Genomic DNA, 26,086 nt, shown 5'->3' with positions numbered 1-26,086 from the left:
TATAGCCAGTGGTGAACCAGTTCTTTCTCTCAATGAAGCCTGGAGAGAAATTCTGTTTACTTAGGCCTGGTAAATCACATCTTCAGTTTCATTGAGTAGATGTCTTTTGTCTTGGAGGGAAATGCAGTGTCCTCCTACTTCACAAGCAGACAAATGCATTGACATGCTGAAATGTAATGTCAAATGAAACCCCACACAAGCCACCTCCTCCTTAGAGGTGGAATCAGGAGATGACACTTGAAATGGGTGAGGCTTCCTAAACTCTTCAGTAAACCAGCTCTCAGTAGAAAAATAAATTTTGAACTCCTTTGAGTCCCAGTCAAAGAGGCAGAGTCTGACCTAAAAAGGTTTAAACCTGTAAGGTTTAAATATTTCTGGAGGAATGATAAGGGGAAAGATTTAGTCGAAGATCTTCTACACAGTCTGATTTTCTCCTGTGTGTGGTCACAGAAGAGATGTTCATTGTTTGCCTTACAGCATTTGATGGTTTGCTTCTTTTTCTTTTCACCTAGTCTTCTCATTGTGTCCTACTTGGGAATGGTATAAAGCATGGTGTTTTAAGTACTTTATGATAATGGAAGGATTTTTTTTTTATAGGAATCAAATAGAAAGTATTGAGATACTTCAGCTTTTCAGTGACTTAAAGTATACACTAGAGAAAAAGATTATTTAATTACATACCATCCCCTGCTTTACAGGGGAACAAAACTGGTTTATATGATTGTTAGTTTGCTAGTTTTCTAAAGCAGAGTTACAGTTTTGCATGTGAAGCAGCCAATGAAGCGTTTTTCCTTCAAACCTGTCCCTGAACCTTTGAAATATCTTACATGTACTACTTAGTGTACCTAGTGTCATGTCTGTTTTTATATATCCATATTAGTGGGTGGGGGAAAGGAATATTGTTTTTTTTTTCCTCTGATGTAATAAAATGTGGAGGCCTGTGTCCTTGCTCTGAGATAGTAGGTCTATTCTAATATATATAGAGAGGGCTTTTTTGCCTTTTTTTTTTCCTCTTTTGTTTAATGAGTTTTGTTGGTTCTCTAGTATGACCAAAGCTGGTAAATGTGGAACTGTTTATAGACTTTATTTTTGTTCATAATAAAAAAAAAGCTCTTGAGATTAATGAGTCATTGGTGCCTCAGCATCTGCTCCCAAGACTGGGGAATTTGGGAAAGAAACTGAAGAGAAATATAAGCATAAAAATAAGTAAAATGTTAAGAGCAGAAATCTTCATGATGGTGAATGGACATGAAGGATTTAAGTGTAACAGAAATGTTTATTTAGGGAAGCAAAATGACAGACTAAATCACAGCTATAATGAAGACACTTCCAAAGTGAGTATTTTGAGAAACTTAACGATATTTTGGGCTTACCAATAAATTTGATAAAACAATATATTCAAAAGCAAGCATCAGAAATCCATATTTAAAACACATATTGCTGTCACAGACCAGAAATAGTACCCTCTATCATTGACAAATATCTTGTAGATTATGTTAGTCAGGTATCACAATTTATAATAGCTAAGTTTCGTAACAGTTGCTGTAAGTTAACCTCCAGTAATTAGTCTCAGTTGAGTAAGCCACTTTTCTGTAACTCTGGAGAAAATACTTTTTCTATTCCTTATGAACATCTTGTTGCATATTGCCACAAAGCAACTTGAGGCACAACTCCGAAGTTCCTCCTGTATTATAGCACCTAGCACATGCTCCAAAGAGCTTAAAAATTTTAGGGTGTTTTGTTTATGCTTCCATATGGGAATTTTTACTTGTATTTTAGGATAAATTTTTCCTCCATATAGATGTTAGTAGTAGGTTCTTTGCTGGAGTCTAAAGTGTAAGGAGATTATTCAAGCTTTCTTGCTTATGCAAGCATCATAATAAAAAAAAGAACAGGTTTCATAGCACATAAGATTGTGGCTTTGTGGGTATGATTATCAACCTGGTGTTGCTCTTATGTTGGTGGGTTTTTTTTGGTTTTTGTTTTTTTTTTTTGTTTTTTTTTTTTTTGTTTTTTTTTTTTTTTTTTTTTTTTTTTTTTTTTTTGTTTTTGTTTTTTTTTGGTTTTTTTTGTGGTAGCCCTAGCAGAGTGAGCACTTCTGGTCTGTCTACTGTTTCTCTCAGATACCTGAACAAATTACATTTTGACGTGTAGCTCAACAAAATCAGGAAACAGTGCACAGGCTTCCAGTGAATTCATTGCATCTTGTCTGCAAATATACAGAAAACAGATGGTATTTGGGAACATCAGTACCTGTCTGAAGTGTGTGAATTGACTGGTATTCAGAAGTGAACTGTCTGTATGAATATTTCAATCCAAATGGATAGTTGGAGCCTGAGATAAGAAGTGATTTCCTTTCTCCCCCTCCATTAATCCCCCTGTGGAGATGAAAGTTTAATTCAGCTATTTGTAAACCTAGGCTTTGTCACTGAGAATTAATTCCTTTTTGTAAAATTAGAATTATTTTGTTATTTTTCTCTATGCATCATTTTAAATTTATCCACATTAAATGTCATCTGCATTTTTATACCCCAGTCACTAAGTACTGCAAGGCCCTTTTGCAACTTCTCATGGCTTATGTTTACTATGAAAATGGTCAGGGCAAGGTGTCCAGGAGTGGTTTCTTGGCCAGATGTGAGGCCAGAGCTGAAGGCAGGACTTGAACTGGATAGACAAGGGCAAAGGATGAAAATTACGCTGGAATGAGCTGGAGACAGTTTTGAGGAAATTGGGCAAAGAACTGGAAAAAGTGGGACAGGCAGGTGGGCAGTGGAGGTTGCAGCCCAACTGCATGGACAACTGCGAGCTACAGTGCAGAACTGTTATAAAGCATGGCAGAAAATTGAGTCAAATTCAGCTTTGCAGCAGTAGAACTGATAAATGTCAGGGAAAATGATCTCACAGTATTACTTAGTGGTGTAAGTACTTATGGGGTAGCTTTTCAACCATGAGTGGTATCATTTTATGATACGTGAAAATGTTATTTATTGTGTAAAACTGGAACTGGTCTATGAGGATTTTAGTTTTTCTGCAGTTATCTATATGGCCTCTGCTTATGCTCTGTGCCATAGGAGATTAACACTTAGATTTGCCAGAAGTACAGTTGGTAATGGAAAAAGGAAAAAATTGACAAAGATGTCTCTATTAAAATCATACCAGTCACACATAAATCTCTTATGGATGTGCATCTCCACTGGCTATTTCCTTACCTTTGCGTATGATTCATTATAAAGAAGAACAGGAATTATATGATTGTTAAGACAGAAGTAGAAAGAAAAGAACATTAGAAAAAGTCATACATTCTTATTAATATATATTATGTGCTGCAATGAAATCATTTTTACCTAAGTATAAAATTACCTAGATAATAGATTTATGAACTGTAAGAAAAGATGGAAAATATGTTGTCTGTTGAAAACTACTGTGAGAGACCAGGTAAAAATATTCTTTATATTGAATTGTAGAAAACACTGAATATTTTTAGCAGCTGAAATTTTATTTATTTTATACAGTATCGAGTATTTAATTAGATAATATCCAAAGTATACAGATATTTCTATCACCAGAAATACAAAGTACAATCTCTGACATATAATATGCTGTAAATTTTTACTTCACAGAATGAATTAATTTGTAAAATACCTCTGAGATCATCAGATTATCGAGTCCAGCCTATGACCAAACTAGGACATGGTACTAAATGCTCTGTCCAGTCATTCCTTAAACACCTCCAGGGATGGTGAGCACCACTTCCCTGGGCAGCCCATTCCAATATCTAATCACCCATTCTTTGAAGAAATTCTCCCTAATGTCCAACAGCTTGACACAGGTCCTCTTGTCCTGTTACTTGTTGCCTGGGAAAAGACACTGACAAGCCCTTCCCCCCCACAACCCCCAGCTACACCCTCCTTTCAGGCAGTGTAGAGAGTGATAAGGTTTCCCCTGAGCCTCCTTTCCTCCAGGCTAAGCAACCCCAGCTCCCCCAGCCTCTCCTCTCAGAACTTACGTTCCAAACCCTTTATAACTGTTGCCTTTCTCCTTGACTTGCTCCTCAATGTCCTTCCTAAATTGAGAGGCCCAGAGCTGGACACAGCATTTGAGGTGTGGCCTCACCAGTACTGAGTACAGGGGAAGAATTTCATCCCTGGTCCTGTTGACCACACTGTTCCTGATAAAGACAAGATGCCTTTGGCCATCTGGCCACACTGCATTCGGTGGCTGCATTCAGGCACACTTGTTCAGCAGCTGTCAACCAGCAGCCCCAGCTCCTTTTCTGCTTGGCCATTTTCTGGCTTTTCTGCCCCCAGGCTGTAGTGCTGCATGGGGTTGTTGTGGCCAAAGTGCAGGACCTGGCTTTTGGTCTTGTTGAACCTCACACTGTTGGTCTTGGCCCATCAATCCAGTCTGTCCAGGTCCATCTGCAGAGCCTTCCTGCACTCCAGCAGATCAGAACACCAACCCAACTTGGTGTTGTCTGCAGATTTGCTAATGGTACTCACAAGCCCCTCATCCAAATCAATAAAGATAGGTGGGACTGGGCCCAACACTGATCCCTGGAGAACATCACTAATGGTGGGATGTTGGCTGAATGTGGCACTATTTGCCATCAGTCTCTGGGCCCTGCCATTCAGCCAGCCCAGAGAAGAGCATGTCTATCACTTGCTCTTTAATGTATGTCTTACAGGCTGGAACTCATTAAACCAAAAGCAGCAACTTCATACATACCTCAGTAAGCTTGTTTTTCCCAAAAATACATTTTTTCCCCCATACATTAGGAATCACTTCCATTTTGCTTTAGAAGCGTCCACAAATCGAATTAAAATCATAGAATGTTTGGGGTTGGAAGGGGCCTTTAAAGATCATACAGTTCTGACCCTGCCATGGGCAGGGATACCTTCCACTACACCAGTTGCTCAAAGCCCCATCCAACCTGGCCTTGAACACTTCCAGGAGTGGTGGATCCACAGCTTCTCTGTGCAACCTGTTCTAGTGTCTCACCACCCTCATCGTAAAAGAATTCTTCTTTATGTCTAATCTGAATGTAGTGTTTTTCAATTTGATAGAATAATAAATAATAATAAATCTTCCTTAGAGCTAGATTATTCCCAGCTGTATACTACATGGGATTTTATACTATCCTCTGTTGTATCTGGTAATAATAACCAATGTCAGTGACAGAATATTGGAAGAGATGTTCAGCTTTTCTGCCCATCATGACGTTTCCTATATTTCTAGTTTCATTTTTAGACCTTATTATCTGTATTGTCAACCTTAAGAAATATGTGGTTTTATGTAGGCCTCCTTTAGGATTATTTTATTTTTCTTCTCTTCTGTACTTTATCATCATACCTTTTTCAGTGCTGCAGAACTTCAATGCATTTCAAAATTAAGTTCCTATCTTTTCCTCATTTTCTCCTTTTTTTCCTTTGTAATGCTCATAGTTTCTGCTCTGTGGAAATATACCTCCATTTCAGTTCACTTTCTGGTATTTTTGGTTCCCTGCAGAGGTGGTTCTACACATTATTCCACATTTGCTTGGAACAAAAGAGTGAACAGGGGAGAAAAGGAAGGTAAAGAGACCTGTTCCTTTTAAATACCTAGCATGAATCTGTGTCTCTGAGCACCTTCGAGCCTTCTGGTGGATGAGATGATAAGCATCTACTCTTTATGGTTTCTTTGCTACTTTTTTTTTCCTGCCATAGAATTTTTTTTTTCAAATTCATTACATTCTGCACATTGTTGTTCGTGAATGCTGCTCTTTGAATGGGAGCTTTATGCTGAAAATTCTATGAGTTTATGATACAGATTGAGATCAACTCTTGACACTCACTGACAAAGAAACAGTACTTCTGCAACAAAGTCAGAATAGTCTTTAAAAACGTATTTTCAGAAAGCAGTGCTAAGAGATTATATTTTGGGGAACAATATACTTTCTGGAGGAGTTAAAGTTCTGCTTGTCCGTGAGCAGACATTCTTACACAGATTTGTATTAGAGGTTGCTTCCTGGCAGTGGACTTTTCAAGGAATTTACCTTGGAAGACTGAAGAATTCTAGTACTTTCCTGGGTAAAAAATCTCTAATATAGATTAAAGGATAAAAGTTGACAGAACTGGAGACAAAAGTTAGTTGTTTCTCTGCCAAAGAATATGGCAAATAAAGCCTTCCCAGAGTCTATTTCCAAGTGGTCATAATATGGTAAAATTCTGTGTTTATTTTCATACAGATGGCTAGAGGAATATTCTTGATGCAAGGCCATTCTCATGCCAAATTTTAAATCTCTGCTCAGAAAGTGTAGCTGTATTAAAGCAGTTCAAAGTGTGTGTTATCAAACACTCTTAATATAAGCAAATATACATGTTTTTAATCCAATTGTTTTCAAAAATGGTCAAAATATTTCAGCTGACATTTTTCAAAAATAACAGAAATTTTCTGATGCAGAAATTTCAGCTGAAGTCATTGAAGCTTGACACTGCATAAAGTGTAAATAAATATAATAAATATAAATAGTAACTATAAGAAGTGTAAATAGGATGTGGTAGAAAGTGTGACAAACTTGCAAATGTAGCAATAAGCTCTTACCCCAAGTGAAGTCCGTAAATGCCAGAATAAGAATTTGTTACTTAAGTTAAAGGTACTCCTTTTATTGTGACCTTTTTATCAGCAGCCCATTACTGTTCTATTGTTCCACATGTTCTGACAGTGTTCATACTGCAAAGTATAGATGCTCTTCAGGTGTTGAATAAAGTATTTACTATTTCCATATTTAGATACAGGACAATTTTTCAATGACATGCCTTGTAATTGCTTAATCAGAAAGGTTATATAAAATAGTTTTAGCAGTAGGGGGGTTTTTGATTAACTGATAACGGAGCAAACCCATATCACAGACTATTTTGATTATTTTGCCTTGATTACCAAATATTAGTCTGAACTTTTCCAAGAAACATATCTAAGTTTCTAAGTCAGATATTTATCCACAGTATAGAAATGCTGTAAGAAAGGGCAGTTTTACCGCTTTTATAATGTTGTTACAACCTGCCTCTGAAGGTGAGAGTAACTGAGGTTCTTGTTAACAGATCCCTTGGGTAGATTAGAGTGAAATGACATGGAATGACTAGTGTTTATGTGTACATAGATACTGCCACCTGTGGATCCAGTGATGAGATTTGATTGTTGCTTTGTTGAAGTGATGGTCACAGTCTTGATCTGTCAGGAGTGAGGAAGCCCCTGAAAAATATAGTTCAGTGGGTTGATATATGTTCAGTTTCAGGTAGGAACCCAAGGTACATCCCCTGGAGTGGGAATTCAACACTGTCTATGGAAACAGCATGGATCATGTTCATCCTCTGGTGGAAGACCCCAGAAATGAGTCTGGGGGCACTTCTGAGATCTTTGATGGTTTATGACATTTTCTAAGACACTACAACTCTTCCTCACATCTGCTTGGTTTAGCCATTTATTCCCCATCAGAAGGGATGAATACCTTCAGGCCTGTCCTGGTACTTCCCTACAACCAGAGTTTTATGCCTGAGCAATTTATGTAACTGAGGACATTGACATAATAAAAAGAATTATCCCATATAGCAAGATCTTCTTACCAGCCTCTTCCTTAACTTGGCTCAAACCCCGGCTTGTTGCTGAACAGACTGGTTTGTTGTGGTCCTCCTCTAGTGCTCACCCCCTTTGCACCTGGTATGTTAGGTTTCACCACCATACACCCAAAACTTCTCCTCCTCCCCTTTGGCTGGGGGATGCAAACCTGGCCTCAGCAAAGCACCTGCTGCTTTTGCAAATGGCTAATTGCATGAGTCATTAACCATTAACATTTCAGTCTCCCACAGCTGTTGTCCAAATTTTTCATCACTGTTAAAGGAGATCATTCCACTTACCAGATTGACCAATACTTGAAAATGTGGAACACTGCCTGCATAAAAGGTGTTTAGGTTCTTGAAGTACAGTTTTGTTTTGTCATTCCTATACCCATAGACTGTATACTTTGACATATTGTAATACAATAGCAAGATAGGTCAGCTTTCAATCATGATTGATGTTTTATTTATATTGTAAAGTTTTTCGGAGTTTAGTTCAAAGCATGTGAAAAAAACTAAAAAAACCAGTGTTAGAAAGAAGGAGCAGACTTCAAACTTATTTTTGGTCATCTCTTATTAAAAGCTGAGAAAAGTCTAAATCATTTCCTCTGGGAGAGAGAAAATATACATGACAGCAGCCTGTGATTCAGTTTCATATGGTTTTAATGTGGCAGAATTGTCATTAAATATGTATTTGTTTAGCAATCTAAAATTTACTTAAATTGTGGAAGAAATTAGAGTGGCCATAAGAATAGTTCATTAATCTTCTGTTTGCTGCTGTATTGATAAGCAGATGAGCTTTACCTCTTTGAAACAGGAATGTAAGTGGAAGATATGAACTAGAGGTTGAGGTCTTTTAATTATTAGGAAAATTGTAATATTTAGTAGAATAATAAAACTTGTCTTGCTTATGAAAATTTCAGTATAATTTCTCTGGAGTTCATTGTTTAACTCCATTTTGTATCTCTATGAAAAGTAACATAATCCTCTGTTCAGTAAAAGATATAGTGCATTTGAATAAAACCACAAAATTTAATCTATTTCATGGCTTGTAAAGGAAATTGGTAAATCATTTGAAAATGAAGCATAAAATTATTTGTATCTACATCTGTCTTTGCATTTGAAAAGCTGTCAAGTAAGTTGTCTTTCTATGCTTAAAAACAGTCTACTAGAGAATGGAGAACAGGTTCACAATACATTTTTTGGCCTGATAGACTCTTATAGGTTATATTTAAATTACAAGAAATCAAAACTTCACCTGAAATATTTACTTAATCTTCAATTATAAGATTCTACAAGGTGAGATTTATGGATCTAAATTTTCTAGTATTCCTTGAGTGCATTGCCAATGCTGGGTTTTGTGTGGCTGAGCTCAAAATACCTGAATTTGCCACACTATATTCTGAATGACTCAAAAATGTGTCTATTTTAACTTTGTGCAAGTCAAAGAGTGTTTTATATAGAGTGCTAATAAATGAGTCAATTTAAAGCAGTCTTTTAAATAAAGAAGAAGAAAAGGTTCTTTCTTCATTTGGGGTAAAAGTAACTGAATAGCAAAAGGAAAGCCTATCAAAAGAGAAGACACATAGGCTTTTTTTATCTGAATAATAAGATCAAAAGACATTACAAAGTATTTTTATGAATATTTACCTCAAGGTTTTGTTGGTCTTCTAGTTTTATTAAGGTTTTTTGCTTGTTTTTTTTTTTTTTTTTTTAATGTGGTTTGTTTGGTTTGGGGTTTTAATTTGGGGGGGGCATTGTTTGTTTTTGTTTGGTCGGTTGTGGGTTTTTTGCTTGTTTGTTTTTATTGTTGATCATCCCTATGTGGGAAGTAGTGGGAAAATAGATGCAACAATATTTTCCAACGACACCCAATAGAAATTCAAGACTTAGTTCACATTTCTTTGGAAACAAAAGGTTACCAAATTTCTTCGTATAAGTTGGTATAAGTAGAGCACTTGATCCCAGGTCAGTATGGCAGCGTGCTAGCTAAACTGCAGGTTTAGAAGGAATGTATGTTGGATCACTTCCATTCATAGACTTGAGAAATCTGGACCTGAATCAGGCCAGAGACCTTCTGGTTGTTAGAGCTCCTTTGAGAAGATGCCATTTATCTGAGAGAAGGTTCTCAAAAATAGTTTACAAATATTTCCAGATTTTCTGTGTAAAAGCCTTTGGAAATTCCTGTAAATTTTTCAACTGGAAGTGTGTCATTTCCTTATTACTCTTCTCTTCCCAACTCTGTGTAGGCTGCCAGGTTGGACATCTTTACAGTCCTCTGATGCTGCACCAGGAATTGCTGGCTCTTATACAAACAGGTTTCTGGAAATGGCCAGTACTGCAATACCTCTTCTTACTTTGTGATTTTAAGAGTCATTAAGTAGATTTTAACAACAGTTAAGTAGTCCCTTATATGTAATTTGAAGTAATTAAAAGTAGGATTTGTACTTTTGACATGTTTTACAGTCATCTACATTTTTGTTTCATTCTTCTCCACTGCTAGCTCATGCAGACTCTGTTGTTTTCAAGTTAGAAGCACAGTGTGCTATGCTTGTGTCAGAGAACAGTTTATACAAGAGGAGAAACTGCGTTCATATCTGATTCCTAAGTGGGAATAATGAATTCTAATTCAGTGTCTTTTGTTGTGGTTCTTTAGCTTTTTTTTTTTTTTTTTTGTTACTGAATAATAATTACTCATGGGAGTTCACAAAAAGTACACATACTTATTTGAAATGGTGCTGTTGGTGTCCTGATTGTATTTAACAGTATGCAATAAATCTGGTAAAACAGAAGTTCAGTCTTTATGTATTTAAAAAGGAAAAAGTGTAAATTCTGCCTGCTGTCATGATAAACTAAGCAATTTACTGGCATTTAATCCAGTTTTATTTTCCTGTAGAACCTGTTAATGAACTTCAAGATGCAGGTCTCATTGCCCATTTAAAATGTGTCTATGAGTGAATTACCTGGTAATACAGCTCTCCTTCTGCAAAATATCTAAAGATTGCTAGATCTGGAATTTTTATTTTCTTCTAGTATCTCATCTGCCATCATCTACAATAGGCATTTGCCTTTACATTTAACTAAATGTAGCTTAAGGCAAGCTAAATTTTTTTCTTGGCTCTTCTTCATGATGGGATTGCCCTGCTTGCACATTCTACTACTCTGCAGGATAAAGATGTTAACTGTGAATCGGAAATCATATAGTAAGACATGAAATAAAATCGATACATTTTTCTGAGGCATGTCACTGGTTAAGCGACAAAAAATATTCTGATAGTCACTGAAAAAGAAAAGTCAAAGGTACATTTGAACCTGTCAGTTCAACATATTCCTGTTATCCCTTTAGGGGATATCATACAACTTGACACCAACATTTAAGCTTTGAAAATTATGAGCTCATCTATTTCAAATGGGATGTCACATGTTCCCAAGCCTTTGCCATTACTTATAGTGGAAGACAGGATGATCACTTTTGTCACATATTGATAGTGAATAAGATATTTCTTTTTTTCTTTTCTTTTTTTTTTTTTTTTCTTGTTTCAGAATGAAGAACAAATTTTGGTATTTTGAATTTGGCACTTCGGAAACTTTCTCAGCCACCTGTAAGAAGCTGCATGAATCTGTAGAAATAGAAGTAAGAAACTAATTGTTGCCTTTATCCTTGAAATGTCACTAGTTTGGCTGAAATGCAGGGAGCAAGGGCGCAGAGTGCCTGAATCCAACAAGGCAAAGCAGTGCACATCATTTCGACCCTATATTCCAAAATATTATTTTTATCATGTCTATTTGTAGTGTAGCCCTGCACACTGGAACAAAGTTCAGTTTGATGATTAGTGAAGTCTTAATACAGTAGACAAGGTCAAGAGGTGAAGTATAACATTAGAAATCAATAGGGAGTGTGGCTAGGTCAGGTGGAAAAATGAAAGACTGTTGCAGGGAGTGAGAGCTGCTGCAGGATTAAAATAAAAAAAAAATAATCTTATTATTTCTAGGTCCCAAGGTTTTATAACCTTTAAAACTCAATTCCCTAAAATTGTACGTACTTTCCTGAATAAAGGTTAAAGAATATATATATATTTTTTGAATTATTCCCCTTCATTAAATAGCTTTTCTCTCTGCACAAGGGGTCATCTTTCCATTATACATTGAACATTAACTAAAAAGACACAGGATACAGACAAAATGGGAATTTAAAATAATGTGCCACTGCCACTTTGATGGCTGCTAAAATAAGTGGCTGAATTACATAAACTGTTTGGGCATCTGATGTTTATGAATAAGTACATGAAAAATGAGAAATGAGTGAAGATACAAACCTGAGAATTTAGGTTAAATAATGAAATCATTTTTCAAGTGGATTATGGTGCTTTTCCTTTCCAGTAGTAATGAGAAAACTGCATGTGTCAATGGAGTATTTGTATAGTACCATGAGGACTCAGAGATGTATGGTGGGAGCTATGAGAGTCCAGTCAAAGCCTCCTAAAGGGTGAAGTCTGAAATGATCTGAAGGAACCATGTACCTGGTAGCAGGACAGTAGCAGAGAATACTGAGACTGAAACTGTAAGACCAGCAGTGCCACACATGCCTGTTATGCTGTTATGTTTCTCTTTGAAATGAAAACCTGCTCCTTATGTGTTAGATTAAAATATAATAGAAATAAAACAGAACTCCACCAAAAGCCTTAGGAAAAAAAAAACTTAACAAAAAAAATCACCCTTTCTTCCCAAGAGAGTGCTTCACGCATGTGAGTTTAAGGAAATGTAGCATGAAAAATATTTTATTAGTTATTAGAAAAAAAGCTTATCTGGTTTGATTAGATTTGAATAAACTGCAAGTTAAATGTACCTTTTGATTAAATACAAATTGAAGAGCAGGCTTTCCCAATAAAATATTGATATCTAGACTAGATATCTATATCATAATGTATATATTATGACATATAATACTAAGTCATACATATAATACTAATACTGATACATACTAAGATGTGAACTTTATAATTTTAACCATTCAAAGAATGATTAAATGTTAGCATCACAAAGCAAACAAGTAGGTGTACAAGTCCATGGTGCTGTTGCTATCAGTTGTGTAATTATTATGTATTCATGTCAATAAGTATTATTACCAACAAAGTGTTACATTGCCAGTATATGAGGCATGTTTCTTAATACTCACTTCATCCATCCTAGTCATTACCATTAGTCACACAATTAGGAACAAAAAGCATAGTTTCCAGAGTTTACAAGAACTATTAGGAGGTGTTTATTTGCATATTTATTTACAATGAGTAAATTACAATGCTTGCCAGTATGCTTGTATCTAGTAGTTCTTGTTTGAACATTATCAGCATTTTAGTCTGATTTTTAACCTGATGCCCCTTGGGGATGTCACCGTAAATGGGAGGTTGATGCATGGGACCACAGTTTACTCCAGATAAAATGCACAATGTATGTGCTTGCTCTACAGCCAAATTTTGAATGAACAAAGCCTGAGAAGATTAAGCATCTGTATCTCTGAGCTGTTAGAAAGTGATCAAGTGTTCTCTGGGCAAATATTTGTTTAGCCTTGTATTTGATTTCTAACCTAATTAAGCTTGGTTTTTCTGACATACGTTCTTGACTCGTGTTCTGTATGTTTTCTTTTGTGTGAGTGTGAGATACAGAACAAAGTTGGACACCATTCTTATGTTATCCAGAACAAGATGTATTTTTGTTTTCAAAATCGGATGTAAGAAGTTGAGGAGAGGTTCTAAAGGGAAAGAACCAAAATCAAACAAACAAACAAATCCTAGGACAAAATTAAGTATTTATTTTCAATAATAATGTGTCAGTAAACAAGACTGAAGATTTTACAATTCAGAGAACTTACAATTTATTTCCACTTCAGAAGAAAAAAAGAAAGGTATGTGAAAGATATATAATGAGAGTAGGTATAGATGAAGTGTAAGTAGGGGTGGCATGGGCCATACCTGCAATGCTGTAAAACCATAGTGGGAGCAGTATAAGCCTTCTATACCACCTGGTGTTAACAGGTAAGGGAAAGGAATTTAAAACATTCCTATACACTTGCCTGATATTGTTTCGCTGGTTTCACAGCAAAGCCTTAATATCAGCTCTTTTCAGGCATAGATATGTATTTTCTCAAAAGAGAGATGATCTGAAAATAATTGATGTGATAAATAAGGTACAAACAATTATACCCAAGAAGTGAATGAGGCCAGAAGACAAAAAGAGTTAGAAAAGCTAGCGTTTCTTTTTTTGTCTAGATAGACATACTCCACATTTTAAAAGTATGCTTTTGTTTTTAACAGCATCATTACATTATTTGAAATAAAAAGAAAAAGAAGCAGAACATGTGTGTTTTGTTTTTGTGTTAGAATGTGTTAGAACTATGCAGAGCTACCTGTAGGGCAAACTTTTTGTCTGTGTACGAACAAAAGAAATGCTCCTTTCCTAATCCAGAAAGTTGTTCATCTCTGGGGGACTCTGAGGCCTCCTCACATAATTGTCTTAGTGTACTACCTGCTGTGCTCAATATTGAGTGAAAATGGAAGCTAGACCCCGCACCATCCTATTTCACAATTCTTCTTTTATTTAAATAATCCCAGTCAGTTTGGGGGACGCCAGACCTTTATAAATTAACAGCAGGGAAATACCAAAGGTGTCAGATTGCATATTTATCATCTTTCTCGTGTAATACTTAAATATGTATTAAGAAGTGACTGACATAAATTAGGCAGATTTCAGAAGCCACAGGCCGTGGCTTGTAGAGGACCCCCTTCTGCTTGACATTTCATCCTTGTCAAAGATCAAATTATTTTAATTTAGGCTGCAAATTATAAGAAATGAAGACTTCTTTGTGGGAATTCCCTGTGGTAATCTGACTTTTGTTGTTACTGCTGCTTGTCAGTGTGCAAAAGATATAATATGCATGCAAATAAGGTTAAAAAATATGTACTATCTAATTATCCAGCCAGTACATTCCACTTGAAGACAGTGGGAGGCCTGACACACAGTATGTGTTTGATTCATTGAGGCCTGCAGGGTATTTACACAAGATTACTTTTAATTATGAAATTAATATCTGTTTATCTAGAATGTATAGCAGTAAGTGAGCATACACATGAGCAGAATTTTTAGCAAAATAAATCATCTTAGTATTTAATACATATAAAATACTGGGGAAAACCACAAATTTGCTTCAAAAAATGACAGTGACAACCTAGGCCTTTATTCTTGTAAAAAAAAGTGCTATTAAAAAGTTGCACTTTCAATTATAGTAGTTACCACAACTGCTAATTCACTTTCAGCTATGCCTTTTGACTTTAAAGTTTTCCCTGTACAAATATAATCCACAGGTTTAAAATCTGATTCTTGAAGAGCAAATATGAAATGGAAATCTTAATGTTGAAATTTTTCTCTCTCCACATTTATGCTCTTCTTAGAAGAATTAAGATGTGTGTGCATTATAATACAGGTGTTTTTTTTAATGATCTCAGAAAGTTTCAGAATAAACAATTATTCACAGTGATTCTTGCATTGTACTTGGCTTTTCTTCTTCAAAGCTGCAATAAAGTTTTAGGCTGAGGGGAAGTGCCAGTGACCCACAGAGCAGCAAGCTGCAAGATGTCATTGGACTACTACTGAGGCATGCTTAATTATTTTTCTAGTTTTCTCCCTGATTATTGTGTGTTGGAATTGCAAAATAACACCCTTAATCAATTTGAAATGGATGACTGGATCCTCTACAAGCTTGCAGAATATGGCAGGAGTAGAATCAAATGTTTTAAAAATATGCTGCTCTACACTGTGGTCTGTATGACTTGTCAGGATATTGATATGCTCTATCTATGTTGTGAGGAATGAAGCTAATCCACCTCTAGCCAAGGTGCCAGTACATGAATCCTGGGCAACTCTGGTTGGTTCAGTGAACTAATGATAGAACTGGATGGTTTGCTTTCCACCTGTAGTTTCCACTGTAGTAATATGACATTGTTGTTTATTTTCTCCTGTGGAAGTTCTTCAGTATTTTGCTATATTTTATATGAGTTAAGAGCTTCCTAATGTTGGTAGAGAGGAGGACTTAACTTGAGTAAATTATAGCCAGTGAAGGCTAGGTGTACGCTATTAAGCTAGGTTCATCCCATCCAATGTATCTCAGGCGAACTGTATTTGCAAATGTTGGGGTTCAACCACCTGAGAAAACGCTGCAGTTTATTGCTGGGCAGGCTGATATGTTAAGACCCCTGAGCCATTTTCCAGAAGTCAAAAATATGGTCTCTTTATAAGATATAATTGGAAACCAGATTTAGCATAGAAATGTACTTGTATAAAATGTCTTCATGTCCAGGCTTGCTATAGGAAGCATGAGGAATACACACTAGTGACACAAGATGGGTATAATTCCATCACTGAAGGGACTGTCCCATAGACTAAGATTGCTTCTGTGTGTCCAGTAAGTCTTAGAAAGATTTTAGATTGCTGATGCCTCTTCTTTAGCTCCACATCATGTGTTTTCCCTTAGCAGTGATGCATATTTCAGAGTACTGGTTGGTGAAGGTTCTGGGATAAGTATTGCTGCAGTTGCATCAGGAATTGTTGTACCCATTTCTACTGATTTTACTTATTAGTAGAAGCCACTAGTCAGCCATAGCCCTATGCTGATATGCTTGTTGTGCCTTTGGATTGAAACAAATACCTGTCTGATGTTCTGTGCTCCTGGGGCTTGCTTAGACCCTTTTCCATAAGTGTGTGTATTCTCTGCCTGTAGGGACTTTGTATTCCATCTGTTGTGGAAGGGACTCAGTTGCAAGAGTTACAAGTATCATTGCAAAATCATAAGGCAGAAAATTTAGGTGGAAAAGGAAACAAAAACTCTAGTTATTGATAAAGAAATTTTGGTAGTATAAATGTTTTTCTGCTAGTATCTGTAGTGAAGCTAGACATATATTTCACTTGGGTCAGTGAATAGGTATCAGATAACAAGACAATACCAAATGGTCCCACACTTAGGCAATCAAAAGATGAATAGCAATCATATTTTACCTTCTGATTGATGATCTGTTCTTATCTCATACCTTCTTTTCAGATACAAGTGTATCTCTTAGGTGTAAACATTGAATAAACTATTAGAAGTGTTAAGAATGATAAATTGCTGAAGAAAAATATCTGAGAAAAAGAACATTCAGATTTTTCTTTCTCTCTTACTGCTTTTTTTTTTTTTTTCTCCTTCCTTTCTAATCAGTGTGATGGAATTCAGCTGGACTTAATCAATATCTCTCTGGAAGGAATTGCCATTCTAAACATCCCAAGCATGCATGGCGGATCGAATCTTTGGGGAGAGACAAAGAAAAGACGTAGCCACCGTCGGACAGAAAAGAAGAGGTCAGATAAAAGAACCACTGTTATAGATGCCAAGGAATTGAAGTTTGTGTGCCAAGGTAAGCTTACAGATTGATACAGGCTATCTGGCTCCATAATGTCAACTCAGTTATATAATTGACCTTGTCAAGGAAGAGGACAGACAGTTCTTAGATATTTCCTTTCTTGTGCATTTAGCTTTTCTGGTGGGAAACACTGCCACAAGGGCACAAACAAAGATCTACTGCCAATTACAGTCTCTATACTTGCAAACCTGCCTCAGATATTACGTGTTAAGCAGACTAATCACACCATGTGGCACTGTTGGCTACTGGGACATAGAGTCTAGAAGTAGTTGGAGATTTTGGAGTTGGAAAGTGCTTCTCGAGCATTTATAATGTTTCTTAATGTCAGTGTGCATAAAACTTTGGCCAGAGGTGAGGGAAATCACTTCAGGATAAAAAGATCAAGCTATCTATACATTTTATGTTACTTTGTTGTAATGCTGTATGAATCCTTGAATACATATGCTGTACTTGGCTTGCACGGGCATGATCTTTTTTTCAGGATCATATACTTTCCTGGTGATTAGATGCACTTCCTCAATAAATTTTATTATTAACCATAACTCTTGAAAAAACGGGACTAAATAACAATTGCTGTTCCTCTCTGAGAATCTGAATACTATGCATTGTAACACTTGACTGCATGTCTGAGTGATTATAAGTCATCATTCTTTTCGCACCAAAGGAAAGAACCATTTGGGTTTTGTTTGTTTGGTTTTCTCTATTTATCCTACAAAATTTATTATCTTTTGCTTCAGAGTATCTTGCTTCTCTTCATTATTCAGACTTTATAAAGATCAGTACTTCAACTATCTTATGCCGTTGGGATCCTTTTACTAGTTTTGAATATCCTAGTTTTACATTTCATCAGCAGTAATTTTTAAGTCACTAGTTATAACATAGTTCATTATTATACATTTCAGTTTTAATTCAGCTAAATTATCTGCATGACAAAAGTTTAGGAATAAAGTAGTTTTTATGGCTCAGAGACTGCAGTAGCTACTAGCATTCAATTTCTGAGAGCTCTAGCAATTTTACTTATGTTTTCAGTATCTCAGTGTAACTTACCAATACACTCTGTCAGCCAAAGTCTCACCAGACACTAAGCTTCTGCATGTGCTACAATTCTGTATTATGTCCTAATGTTCAAGAGATGGAGGCTGCTAGGTAGAGGGCTCACCAAATTTTTTCCTTTTGTTTTACTTCTGAACACAGGGAGACATTTATCCTCTTGATAGTAGTGAAACAGACATTATCACTTCTTTAATTATTGAAATCATGTGCGTCTTTGATACATATTTAACAGTGATTTCAATCTACTGACTATAATTGATGTATTAAAAGGGCATTGCTGCACTCAATTTCCATTTTCCTGGACAGGATAAAATAAAATTACAATAAAAATATTAAAGACTGAACAGAATTTCCCATGTTATCTGTCAAAGTGTTCATAACGCAGATATTAAGCACCTTACTTTAGAAAAACTGTTCTCATTACTTAATTTCTAATTACTTTGTATGCACTGTGGATGGAAGTAGCTTCATACAAAAGGCAATTTTAAAGCAGAGGTTGACTTCTCAATATCCAAAACAAGATCACCTCTCACATCACTGAGTACATAGATACTATTATTGTTTGCATCTTCACTAGCATTCCAGTGCTGAGCAGGAGTACCCCTTTTGGATTTCAGAGTGGTCCATATTTATTTTGTTCCAGTTTGCAATACTGAGCAGTCTTGAGCATGCAAAGTGGATTCCTTTTGAAGGTGTGGAGTATGTGGGGGTGGGAGTTACATGTTCTATTGAAAGTGCATGTTTAGTTCATGAAACAAGGTTAAAACAACTCAAAGTAAAACTCAAAAATGAAGGTAGTGAAAACTCAAAAATGAATCTGAACATTTCAGAACCAACTGCTTAGCTTAATCGGCCCACTCCTATCTTATCCTGCAAAGAACAGCCACTTAATTCTACTAGCTAAGATAGATTCTTAGGCTGAGTGTGCTTCAACTCAGAATTCAAGATTATTGCTGAATAATAGGATTCAATCAATTTTATGTCTACATTTCTCAAATAGTTTTGATAAATCTGAATCTACTCACTGGAGAAAAAACCGACTCTCACTTGAAAATGTTACGATTTTTTCACTAGCTGATTACTTTCTTAGGCATTATGTATTCTTGGCACATTGTACTTTTTAGTTTGAAGAAAACATTTTGCAAGCTATTAATACTTGGTGCAGAGATAGATATTGCTGTGTTGAGAACCATGATAAATACATACCTGCTTGTTAACTTCTGTTTATTAACTTATTCTGAATAAACATCCTTGTAGTTATTTTTATGTTCAAATAAAGCATCTAATCACTTGACAACTAAGCACTACACTTCCTAGGAGAGAGCAATCAATCCTCATGTTTTCCTATGGATACATATATTTATATATACACACACACATATATATATGTATCATATTTTGGTGTTGAATTTTATTTGGTTTTTAAAAATATAATTTTTTATGGGACTTCTGAATAGCATGCATATTTACTTTTAGACTTTTTTAATTGCAGTACAATTGTGGGTTTTTCAGTTGTGTATCAATCTGTATTCTTGTCTATGGTTTTATAACTTGGCCGTAAATACATGAATTGAAGGTTAGGATTCTGAGCCCTTAGGTGGGATACTTGCATGGACTATTGGAAGCTGTCTCCTTGCTCTGGGTAGTTTTTTACCCTGAAGCATTTTGAGCAGTCCCAAGGAAGACTTCTCAAACTGCCCGAGAAACCTCTGTGAGGTCCTGCTGCTGTCTTCCCGTACTCTCATGTATAAACCATGTATGTGCAACATGATCATCACTGCAGGAAAAGGGGTCAAATTTCTGCCAAATCCTTTTTCTTCCTTAGGTACCTGCACAGCGGTGGGAATGTATATTTCTCTGATTCCACTCCCCTCTTTCTTTTTTTTCCTATTTAGCATTGCCACCTGTTGATGTAAAAAGGCTTGTCTTTTCTTTGCCCTTCCCATTATCCTCTCTGCACAATAGCCAGACCACAATTTGCACTTTACGTAATCAAATGAATGTCTGCTTAGAAAACAATCTGATTATGCGCAGGTTGTCTGAAAAACAATGTATTGAAATTGAGTGGTTTAAAATGTGCACTATTTAAATACATTCCCTACTTATCTTATTAGGGGTTTGTGCATGTATGCTAAAGAGAAACATTTGGCAGTCATAGCATATAAATATGTGTGCCTGTATATTGCACTTTTGCCTAACTAATAATATTTTAATATAAAACATGTATGAAAGTATATTTGTCTGATTAGCTTATAACTGGGGAAAAAAAAAAACCCAAACATATTTAGCTGTAGTGCACTAAGTATTATCATAATCCTTGATAGTGGAAAAAATACTACAGGTTTCATTTCAGCTCCTGTGTAGAAGTAGAGAGGATCTTTCATCACATTTTATTAGGGTAAAGATTATGTGGTTTTTATGATTTAATTTCATTTTAATTTCTAATTTATCAGCACAATTTCTGTTGTAAAATGTCAATGCATTTGGAAAAAAATATAACTACAGATATATGTGACAATTTGTGAAAGTAGATGACTTAGTGTTTTGACACTATGAATCTCACACTCGCAATGTTTCCATTTGTTGTTTTATTTAAAATCTTCTAGTATGTACATGTCTATGATACATCTATCCACAGGCCATTTACAGATTTTAGATGTTACTGTGAACTACCCATTATTTAGATAGGACTTCTTTTTGGATATTCACAGATACTGATAAGTGCCAAAAGTCAAAAGTTTTCAAGTCAATCAAAACTTCTGAAATATTTTCAAAAGTTTGAAAAGATTAACATACTGCATAGAAACAAAACTATGAGTTGAGAAACATAAATGCAAATAAGTGCACTACTTGATTGCAAATTGCATCTAAAGCAAGTTAAATCATGACAACATGTCTTACATGAAAAATATATGCCCCTTATGTCAAGTCTTACGCAGTTTTCTTCCTCACAGAAATTCTAAATAAAATTTTCGATTTTTTTGTGACAAAAAGGAGTTTATTTTTTTAAAAAATTTCTCCAGTAAACTTTTTTGCTAAATGAAGTTTCCCTTGGGGTGGAAGTTGTTATGCTTTGATTTCATTGCTGAAGTTCAGTTAGAGCCCTATTCTGAAATGGGATCTCTTTTAAAGTCTCTTCAGATTTGATGGCAGAAATATATGTAACTTGTTTTTGCATGAGTGGTTCCGCTCACCTCAATGGTCTCACGCTTAAAGATAATATCTGTGATGAATATTTTAGACTATAAATATTTCAGTGAAATACTTCTTCCATATTTATTTTGTACATCACCAGGCACACTGATACTTAACCAAGTCCTTACCAAGTTGATCTGTGCAGCTTGTTAAGAGCTACAGGAGCTGTCACTCCACAGACTATTAGATGAATTCAAGACAATGTTCATTCATATCACAGCACCTAGGCATAAACCAAGCTTACCAATATGATTCAATAACGCTGTATGGAAATCTCTTTTAATAACTGCATTATGACTTTCTGAATGGAAATGCAGAAGCTTTGGAATTGGAATAATGTGTATGCAGGCACTTCAGTGCAGTTAAAAGCAGTTCAAGACACGCAGAGACTGTGAAGGCCTTAAAACACTTCAAAATATCCATAAATATTAAAGAATATAAAATGCCTTTCTTATTAGGTGTCAAATTCCACTCTACAGGGAGACTGAAGCTTCCCTATAGATAGGGGATTCCTGACATGTTCCCTAAACAGCTTGGTGAGCTAGCTGTCTAATTTAATTTATGGAGGTCTTTCATAACCTGTACTCTGGCTACATGACCTTTCTTTGTTGAAAAAGTTGAAACTGTGTACCATATACATAGTCTGTGTAATACATACACTAAATATACACAGTATATATTCATTATTGGTAGACTTTGGGTTATTTTTGATGTGATAAGGCATGTATAATGAACTCTCTATAATAATATTTTTATTAAATGTTATTGACAATGTCATGGCTCCATGAGGTAATAGCCCTTTCTTTGTATCTTGTTTAGATTTTTACAGCATAGACATTAACCCCTTACCACAGAGAAAAAAGCTAATTAGAGCTAATTAGAGATATTTCATAGCTAGTCTATGTTAAGATATTCAACTTTTAACATCAGTCTAAACATTAGAAAAAAAATTCTAAATTTATTCAAACAGTGGGGTTTTTTTGTTGTTTGTGTTTTTTTTTTTTTTTGTCCGTGAGTGTTCCACATCTATTCTGAAACTGTAAACTAAAGGGAACATATTTCTGTGTCAAAATTTTTGTTACTATTTTAGGAGTGTGTCATGTTTACAGTAAATTAAATAATAGTGAGGGCTGTTAAAGTTAGTGTGGCATTAACTTCAGTGTCTAAAAAATCAACCCCATAGCCAGTAGATAGTCACCTAATGAAAAGAGTGTTTATCCTGCTTTCAAGTAAGTATCTAAGGCAGGCAGAATAAAATACTCACTGGAGGTGACTCTCTTTCCAGTTAAGTAGAAACCTAAGGAATAGGTTGAGTTAGACACCTTCCTTCCTGCCAGCTAGATGGTGAGGTGAAAGTCTGAATGTTTTATTTGTGGTGACAGTTCATCAAATACTTGAACAGTCCTTGGAGCAGGAATGGGAATTGGGCACAACTGCCAGATAAGACTTGTTGAACTGAGCCATGTTGAACTTCAATAGATCTGATGCTGGTAAATCCCATGTCTGTCATTAGCTCTGTGGTCACCAATCTGCTGAGCAGAAATGACTGTGGTAGAGGATCTGTCTTTCCAGTTTGTGCAGCCCCTGCTTGGAGTGCAGTTTCCAAGTGCTGGGGAGAAGGGCAGAGGAACACCTGTTTTGAATATTAATGTACAAGCAGTGCTGGGAAATAGGGCAGTATTCAGTGGTGTTAGGTACTGCCTCACCTTTAGTGTGTACTGCATTATTTTGTCACCTTTTAAACATCTGAATGATATGCTGAGCGTCACTTTTCCTGTGGGTGCATTTGTGTTGCAGCACCAATGGTGCACCTGCTGAGCAGCAGCTCGGTGGGCAGTGGGAGCTGCCCTGAGGCAGCTGCAAGGTGTAACTCATCACTGGCTCAGGTGTTGATCTCTGGCTTTGCTGCAAGTTCACCCTGGGCAAGGAAGCCTTACTGATTTCTTCCAGTGGAAACACCTGTCCTTGCAAATGCGGGACTTGTGTAAAGCAGGATGCAACTGAGAAGTTCCTTCTACTGATACATATTAGTTTCCAGGTTTTTGTTGATTCTTTCAGAAACTGTGGAACAGGGTGCTCCATACTGTGATGCGTTACCACTAAGCAGTATCACCTTACCTCTGGAGGTGCTTTGGAAGGGAGGGAAAAGGAGAAGGAAAAAAAAAAAAAAAAGTAAAAACCAAAGGATGTAAGACACAAACATCACAGTTTTCCCATAGTAACAAATTTCTTTGTGGTAGAGCTGTAATTTTCCTAACTCAAAACTTGGATTTTGACTGAGAGAAATGTTGGTATTCAAATGGTTTTGTCTCATATTAGCTAATGAAGACTGTGTGACCTTGGCTTCTTATTTTTGCTTCATGCTCATATTTACTGGAATGACCTATTCAGATATCAAAAAGGGCTAAATGGCATTTTGTCCTAACTGTTTAGTTAAACTGTGCATAGCACCATTAGTTCGTAAGATCTGTGTTCAAACATTTACCAAGCTGTTAAAGATAGTACAGGTTTCCTAATACGAAAATGTGGGCTGGAATGTCCACATGATTTTATTATGCTATTGAGAAGGCTTTTTCCTGTCTTCTCTTCCACCCCCACTACCCCCTACGCCCCCATCCCCAGCAGTAAAGTTTGGGAGGCCACTAATCTTTCTCTCTCTTTTCTTTAAAAGAGGCTGTGTTCAGCCCAAGCTTTACTCATACAAGTGGTTCCATCAGTGTGCAGGATGGAGCCCATAATTTATAACACAGTTTTAATCTTTCAGAAAGATACATACAATGCCTTTTGGCTGTGAAACACTGATTTTATTGTTATTAGAAATTAATAGGATCTTAAAAAAATGGCTTGATAGTCTGATTTGGTTTTATATTCAAGTATGTATACATGCTTCTGTGCAATATAGATCATAGAAGAAAAACAATTTCCTTTTATTTACAAGGCAGTTGAGATTGTCATTGTATTATACTTTTTGGTGCACAGAATGTTCATTTTCTTTCAAACGTTATTCATCGAAAGAGGATAATTATGGTGTATTTCACAGTCTGCCAGAAGGAAAATGTATCTTTGAAAAGTTTCATTTCCCTTAAGTTGCTCATTTTCTATAGGAAGACAGAGCTATTAAGTAACATACCCATGACAAAGATTGATTAAAATGGCATAAAGGACTATCTTATCTCTAAGTACAGGGCTTTACATGTATAACTCCTATGACATTAAATGCAGTAGTTGAAATTAGCTATTGTATAAAAAAAAAAAAATCACAGTAAATTGGTTCCTACAGAGAAAAAGGTGAGGGTGGGAGGGATGGCATGTTAAATAGCAACAAGAAGTAGGAAGTTACTTATTGTTTCACAATATGCCTATAATGTGGCATCCAAATAATCACACCAAGTTCTCTGCTATCAGCATTACTGCATTTTCTGCTGGGGCTCACTTCGGCTGCTAGAGTGCAAACATCAACTTGCTGATGTGCATTCTCATATTGGGCCAGCTACTTAGAGCAGTTCAGGCTCCTCTGCAGCATTCAAGGTGAATTTAGCCCAGATCTGGCTGACCTGGACCAAGGAGTGTGCCCTTATGTGCACCTTGTGCAGGACCTGTGGCACAGACCTCAGCACAGGTGTCTGCAGAAGGCTCATAGGACCTGTTCCACAGTATGCCCAGTGCTTAACTTGGCTTTGCTGGGAGTCCTTCCTGAGCCTTGCACCTCATTAAGCCGGGTAAATGAACACTTACCTGTATGACAGCCATTAGATAAGACATAAATAATAAGGGATATGAATGCAATATTGAGATATTTTGTTGGTGGTTTTTTTCCCTTATCTGCTGCAGACTTAGTAATACATATCATTTTTTGTTGTAGCAAAACCTGATCAGCTTACCCAGGCTTTTTTTCCTTTTTATAGTTGTTTTTCCATTTCTAATACTGAAGGCAATGGTTATCCTATCCTGCTATTTATCTCTGGAAACACTTGGCTGTCATTTGAAAGTACACTTTGCAGGATGGAAGCTCTGTAACTACCTCATTTGTACATGACAGAAGTATAAGTTTGTTTCCTGAACTCTTTCTTAGAGTCTTTCCTCCGTGTTGATCTTGCTCTGACTATACTTTTGCTACCATGTTTCAACCAACCTGTCCAGCTTAGTGGCATAACAGCAGATATAGCAGATGAGTAGTTGTTATTTAAAAGTACCATGTCATGCTTCAAATATAGATATTTGTATAAAAGCATTAGCACAAGGCATAACTCCTTTTGCTCCTTTTGAGTGTAATTCCACTGAGATTACCGGATTTATATAAATGAAAATAAAGTACCATGGTTTAGGGCAGAATTTCACATGTTTTTTGTATATTACAATCTGGCTGCAAATAATTAGCAATTCTCAGATTAAAGCTACAACTACTAATATGACTGCATGTGTAGGTATTTTTGAAAAAATAGGTTTAAATGACACTTCGAGGTTTGTAGCAGTGTAAATATGTGCCTTTTTCTCAAATTCACCAAAAATTCCCTAGAAACAAGTGAATGAATTTCTTAAATTCCTCATTGAATGTATCTTCTACATTGTATATTGATTTATGTACACATACTCTTATTTTTTTAATTCTCATTCTTTTTTAGGGCTTAATTTTTATTTTCTGCTGCTGTATACTGGCATGAATAACGATTATTGCAGAAGTAAAACAGAACAGAAAGTAGCCCCATCTTAGTTATTTTACTTTATCCTATTATGATACTGTGATACAGAGTTTTTCTTTAATTAAGAAAGTGAAAACATCTGTTACTATCTCAACATATGAGT

At 35.9% G+C, this 26,086-nt stretch overlaps 1 protein-coding gene across 2 annotated transcripts in view; it reads left to right on the top strand.

The window, feature by feature from the left end:
* DGKB (diacylglycerol kinase beta) overlaps window positions 1-26,086 on the top strand; it is a 337,113-nt gene that overhangs the window by 243,608 nt on the left and 67,419 nt on the right. For both annotated transcript variants that reach the window (XM_053956128.1, XM_053956122.1), the window contains 2 exons: window positions 11,133-11,223; window positions 16,834-17,029. In XM_053956128.1, coding sequence (XP_053812103.1) covers window positions 11,133-11,223; window positions 16,834-17,029 — 287 coding nt within the window. The remainder of the gene's footprint in view (window positions 1-11,132; window positions 11,224-16,833; window positions 17,030-26,086) is intronic.

Source organism: Vidua chalybeata, chromosome 1, assembly GCF_026979565.1.
Source record: "Vidua chalybeata isolate OUT-0048 chromosome 1, bVidCha1 merged haplotype, whole genome shotgun sequence".
NCBI classification, from domain to species: Eukaryota; Metazoa; Chordata; class Aves; order Passeriformes; family Viduidae; genus Vidua; species Vidua chalybeata.
Note: the sequence above shows the minus strand (reverse complement) of the source record. Positions and strands in the feature narration are given on the sequence as shown.